We start from the raw sequence: 6,721 nt of genomic DNA on the forward strand, positions 1-6,721 counted from the left end.
GGCGGCCCCAAAACTCCAAATCCAAAATTTCAACCGTCCACCATCTCAACTAAGCTAGAAATTATCTGACTAATATCCATTTAAGTCTTTGTCGTCGATGCCACTATAGATCGCAGCCTCAGCTTCGTCCATCAAGCTACAATCTCAGATCAGCCACCTTCGACCCTTAGCTTAGCTTTCCTTATTAGAGAAAATTCATGGACGTTGCTACTCAGTCTCCCTTCACAACGATGTGCTCTAATTCAACCACATCTCCCCAAGTCTCCTTTGATCGCTCCACTCCGGGCCCCGACGTCTGTAACTAATGAAGTCTCCTACGACCCTGATACTCCTTATGTTCTCAGAGTCTCCTTCCTCACTGACGAACTGAAGTTTCATCACCCCTGTTCAAAGACGCTGCTACTTCATCTTTTGTATTAGCTGACACCTCTCTATATTTTTAACTTTTCAAGTCTCGGTTTTGCTATTCTCTTCTTCGTACTTTGGATGTGTCTGTTTTGTCCTGCTTCTAACTCATGAACGAGATAAACTATCTCCACACACAACACGATGTATATTTCTTGGCTATAGCACCATTCATAAGGGATATCATTGTTATGAACCTACCACTCGAAGGCTTCGTATTGCCTGTCATGTGACATTCTTTGAGAATATTTCCTATTATACTACTTCAGATTCAGATCTCTCCTTTCTTCTACCCCCTTCATTACCTTCCACTACTATACCTGTATCAGTGGCACTTATACCTTCGTATACTCAACCAACTCCCTCCTTCACTCCAATGGCATCAAACGATAGTGCTCTTGATTCATCCACACCTCCTGGACATTCGTCTACTACATCCCCTTTGCAACAAGATACTCCTACTGATGTCCCCTCTGCATCTGTTACAGCTTCTCCCGATGTGACTCCCCCCCTCACCGCAATCCTCCACGAGATCGTTATCCCCCTGCTCGGTATGCTCAATGTGTCATTAGTACATATTCTTCTGAGTTTGTCTCTTTTTTTGCTACTATTCACACTATACATGAACCTAACTCATATTCTGAGGCAGTTAAGTATCTAGAATAGCAACAAACAATGACAGAAGAGTTGGAGGCTTTTCGTCGGACTAATACTTGGGACCTTGTTCCTCTGCCTTCCAGTGTTAAACCAATAATCTGCAAATAGATTTATAAGGTCAATACTCTATCTAATGGTTCTATTGAGCGGTATAAAGCTCACCTTGTAGCTCGGGGATTTTCACAAGAGTATGATATTGACTATGAAGAGATTTTTGCTCCTGTTGCAAAAATGACATTCATTCGCACTCTCATTGCTGTTGTAGCTACAAAACATTGGCCTTTGTATCAAATGGATGTTAAAAATGCTTTTCTTAATAACGATCTGTCTAAGAAAGTATACATGCAGCCACCTCCTGGTTTTTCTGCTCCTCCAGGACATGCCTATCACATTCGTCGTGCTATATATGGTCTCAAACAGGCTCATCGGGCTTGGTTTGAGCGTTTTTGGCAATCTCTTATTTATATTGGTTTTATTGAAAGCCTAGCTGACTACGCTCTATTTTATCTGTTCTCAGCCTCTGGTACAATTATTCTATTACTTTATGTTGATGACATGATAATCACTGGGAGTGATTCCTCTGCCATTACTTCCTTAAAGCAACATCTTCAGAGACAATTTGAGATGAAGGATCTTGGATCACTTCATTACTTCTTGGGTATTGAGGTTGCTTCCTCCTCTCGTGACTATCTTCTCTCGCAGCAGAAGTACATTGCAGAAATTCTTGAGCGTGCTACTCTCAATGATCCTTCCATTGCTACCACTCCTCTCTCCACACCTATGAAAATAAACTTGAAGCTTCGACATGATGGTGGTGATCCCTTATCGCAGCCTACTCGATATTGGGAACTTGTCGGAGCATTTGTTTATCTTTCAGTAAAACGTTCGAATATTGCCTATGTAGTACACATCTTGAGCCAGTTTGTCAGTAGTCCGACTTTCATTCACTATACAGCTCTCATTCTGGTTCTTCGATATTTCCGTGGCACTATAACCCGATCATTATTTTTCCCTTCAGACTCTTCTCTGTCTCTTTGTGCATATTCTGATGCTGGATGGGCTAATAATGCAAACACTCGACGTTCCACTACTGGCTTTTGTATTTTTCTGGGTTCATCTCTCATCTCTTAGCGTAGTAAGCGTCAAGCCGTTGTCTCTCATTCTACTACGGAGTCCGAGTACAGGGCATTGGCAGACACCACAGTTGAGCTGAAATGGCTTCGCACTCTTCTGCGAGATCTTGATGTCTTTGTTACTTCCCCTATCACTTTATACTGTGATAATCAGAGTGTCATCTCCATTTCTACAAATCTAGTATTTCATGAGCGTACCAAACATATTGACGTGGATTGTCATGTAGTTCGCTAGGAGCATGTTGCTAGAAACATTACACTCTCATATGTTCCCTCTAAGGAACAAGTGATAAATTTATTTAGCAAGGCTCAAACCATTTCTGCCTTTCGCTATATCTTATCCAGACTCTCGGTGTTCAATCCACTGTGAGTTTGAAGGGGGGTGTTAGATAATATCATGAGCCGTCTCAGTTGCCTACATGTGTATAGCCGCCTCCTAGCCTCCTACCCACCCTACATGTGTATAGTCGCCTCCTAGCCGCCTCAGCTGCCTCCTATTGTGGGCTACTATTTGTGTATAATGTGGACTACTGTTTGTGTATATATACCCTGTAAATCTGATCATCAAATAAAGTTCTCTTTAATACCAACTTAACAACTATTAAACAAGACATATAGGTGTTGGGGATTTTATGGAGATTAATCTGCGGAATTAATCACTAAACGAATAACGGCACCAATGAAAAATACTACAAGCAAGCAAACATTAAGATTTAACGTGGTTCGGCAAATCGTGCCTATGTTTATGGGACAATCCAGAGAAATATTCTACTATGAATCAAGAGTACAATCCCTCCAAGTTACACCTGAACTTGAGGATTAAATCACAAGAGAAAGATTCGGTGTTACCTCTAGGGTACCAAAACCCTAAAACCTGTCTCACCAAAAATCTCTAACTCCCGCGGAGAAACCAGCACCGTACTCTCAACGGCGTCGTCGTTCTGAAGACAACTGCTTTTGAATCACTGCAATCGGACACCCGAGCTATCCGGAATCTGAATTTTCCTCTTTCTCTTCTTCTCTCTCTTTTTCTCTCTCCTCTCGGGTACTGTAGCACTCGAAAAACTATTCTTCTATCAAAATTTGATCTCAGGTCTCTTTTATATAGAATTCTCCAAACCTATTCCTATTTCAAATAGATCATCCAAATCCTCTTCTATATAGAATCCTAATTCATGTAGACTTCTTATAGATAGAATTCTAATTCATGTAGACCTCCTCATGTGGGCCTTATCTTGAGCTGGACTCACAACAATCTTCCCCTCCAGCCCAAGGAGGGGATATGTCAATATTTAACTCCTCAATAGGAGTTCATGCCGGCCAATCGTTGACATAACTCTGTCTTCTCTCTGAAAACGGTCTTCGTTAAAAAATCTGCTGGATTTTCATCTGTGTGAATCTTCTATAACTTTAGCTCCTCTTTCTCAACAGCTTCTCTAAGCCAATGATATCTCACATCGATGTGTTTTGTCCTGGAGTGGAATGTAGAATTCTTGCTCAAATCAAGAGCACTTTGACTATCAATGAAGATTTGATAATTGTCCTGCTGCAAGCCTAACTCATGCAAAAATCTTCTCAATCAAATCATCTCCTTACCGGCTTCTGCAGCTATAATATATTCCACCTCTGTTGTAGATAAAGTAACACACTTCTGCAACCTGAACTGCCATGATACTGTTCCCCTTGCAAAAGTGAACAACCAACCTGAGGTAGACTTCCTGTGATCGAGATCACCTGCCATATCCGCATCTGCAAAACCATATAATACTGTCTTCGAACCTCCAAAACTCAAACACAATCTGGAACTACCTTTCAAATATTTTAAGATCCACTTTACACCTTCCCAATGAACTTTCCCTGGATTAGAAAGAAATCTGCTCACAACGCCAACTGCATGAGCTATATCTGACCGAGTGCAAATCATGGCATACATCAAACTCCATATAGCTGAAGAGTAAGGAATATTCTTTATCTCACTCTTTTCCTTATCTGTAGTCGGACAAAATTTTTTGCTAAGCTTCAAATGTCCTGGAAGCGGAGTACTGACTGACTTAGCATCTTTCATGTTGAATCTATCAAGTAGTCGTTCAACATATTTCTCCTGTGATAACCATAACTTCCTGGCTTTCTTGTCACGAATAATATCCATACCAAGAATCCGCTGTGTCGAGCCCAAATCCTTCATGTCAAAAGCTTTAAATAACTCCTTCTTCAGCCCTTCGATTATCTGACTAGCCTGACCAACAATCAACATGTCGTCCACATAAAGCAAAAGGATAATGAAGCTAGAATCTGAAATTCTCCTAAAATATACACACGAATCTGCAACTGTCCTCTGGTAGCCATGACTCAGCATGAAAGAATCAAATTTCTTGTACCACTGCCTGGGTGCCTGTAACTGTCCTCTGGTAGCCATGACTCAGCATGAAAGAATCAAATTTCTTGTACCACTGCCTGGGTGCCTGCTTCAAACCATAGAGACTCTTCTTCAACCTGCAAACCATGTGTTCTTTTCCCTGCACTTCAAAACCTTCCGGCTACTCCATGTAGATCTCCTCCTCCAAATCACCATGAAGGAATGCAGTTTTCACATCAAGCTACTCAATCTCGAGGTCTAAACTAGCTGCTAAACCCAAGATAACTCTAATAGACGTCATCTTCACAACCGGTGAAAAAATTTCATCAAAATCAATGCCCTTTTTCTGACCAAAGCCTTTCACCACTAATCTAGCTTTGTATTTCTGAATCTCTTTGTAACCATCCTTTTTAACTTGAACACCCACTTGTTCTTCAAAGCTTTTCTGTCATTTGTCAAATCCACCAACTCATAAGTATTGTTCTTTTCAAGAGACTTTATCTCTTCCTTCATAGACTGGAACCATCTGTCCTTGTCTTTATGAGTATGTGCCTCCTGAAAGCTTTTTGGCTCCCCCTCTTCTGTCAGTAAAGAATACTCTGAAAGAGGATATATCGTAGATGGTCGTTGCTCTCTAGCTGATCTCCTAAGTTGTGTCTCTGCAAACTCCTGTTGCTGGTGATGCTCCCCCTGCTGAGGAGCCTCCTGCTCGTGATTCTGATCACCGTATCCCTGCTCTGGTATCTGACTATCATCATCAACATCATCATCATGCACATGCTCTGTATCTGTAGGATGCAACTGTACTGGAGACGAAACGGGTGTCATATCTGAAATCTCATTAGCAACACTTTCTGACTGCTCTGCTCTCCTAAGATCTGCAATAGTCCGATCCTCCTGAAAAATCACATCTGCTCGTCTAATCATTTGTCTCTTTTCTGGATCCCATAGTTTGTAGCCGAACTCATCTTCTCCATAACCAATGAAGATGCAAGGAACCGGTCTATCATCAAGCTTTTGTCACTTTTCGCCTTGCAACCAAACACCTTCAAATGAGAATAGAAAATATCTTTTCCAGACCAAACTCTCTCTAGAATATCAAAACCCAAAGGAACTGAAGGGGACCTGTTGATTATGTAGCATGCAGTGCGAACAGCTTCAGCCCAGAAGCTCTTAGGTAACTTCGTCATCTTCAACATGCATCTGACTTTCTCCACAATGGTCCTGTTATACCTCTCTGCAACTCCATTATGCTGCGGTGTGTCGGGCTCTGTCCTCTGATGCCGAATACCATGCTGGGAGCAACAATCTCTAAACTGAATGAAAGTGTACTCTCCTCCATTATCGGTGCGCAAACACTTCAACTTCTTTCCTGTCTGCCTCTCCACCATGGAATAAAACTGCTGAAAGACTGAAAACACTTGATCCTTTGTCCTCAATAAGGAAACCCATATCTTCCGCGATGCATCATCAATAAATGTGATAAAATACTTATTACCACCCAAGGACTCCACCTTAATAGGACCACAAACATCAGAATAAATCAAATCCAAAATATTATCTTTTCTTTTAGAAGTCTTACTAAAAGAAACTCTATGTTGTTTGCCAAATAAACAATAATCACAAGGGGTGAGTGATGAACCTTTGACAAAAGGAATGAGAGACTTCTTTGCTAATATCTGCAACCCCTTCTCACTTATGTGCTCGAGCCTTCTATGCCACAAACTGAGAGTGTCACCGTCTTGAGCCACGCTCAAAGAATCATATGAAGCCTTCGCTTGAGTCTTGTATAAATTGCAACATGCACTTCCTCTAGCCACCACAAGAGAGCCTTTGGTGATTTTACATTTTCCTCCACCAAATTGAATTTCATATCCTATTCGGTCCAAAGCAAGACCCGAAATCAAGTTGAGCCGCAAATTGAGAACATGCCGCACATTCTTTAAGATCAATGTGTATCCGGTATCTGTCTGCAAGTGTATATCACCAAGTCCCACAATCTTCGAGTAGCTAGTATTGCCCATCTTCACATTGCCAAAGTTACATGCCTTATACGACGTGAAAAGGTCTCGATTGGAGGTAGCATGACATGTAGCTCCTGTATCTACTATCCACTCGGAATTCTGACTGGTAACATGCATATAATCTTCTTCCTTGCAAATGAGAATAA

The 6,721-nt window shown here is 41.4% G+C and overlaps 1 protein-coding gene across 1 annotated transcript in view; it reads left to right on the forward strand.

The window, feature by feature from the left end:
* LOC109834715 (protein MAIN-LIKE 1-like) overlaps positions 1 to 2,193 on the forward strand; it is a 7,169-nt gene extending 4,976 nt beyond the window's left edge. The window contains exons 7-8 of the mRNA XM_020402740.1: positions 675 to 956; positions 1,232 to 2,193. Of these exons, the coding sequence (XP_020258329.1) occupies positions 675 to 956; positions 1,232 to 2,193 (1,244 nt within the window). The remainder of the gene's footprint in view (positions 1 to 674; positions 957 to 1,231) is intronic.

This window comes from Asparagus officinalis, chromosome 3, assembly GCF_001876935.1.
Source record: "Asparagus officinalis chromosome 3, Aspof.V1, whole genome shotgun sequence".
NCBI classification, from domain to species: Eukaryota; Viridiplantae; Streptophyta; class Magnoliopsida; order Asparagales; family Asparagaceae; genus Asparagus; species Asparagus officinalis.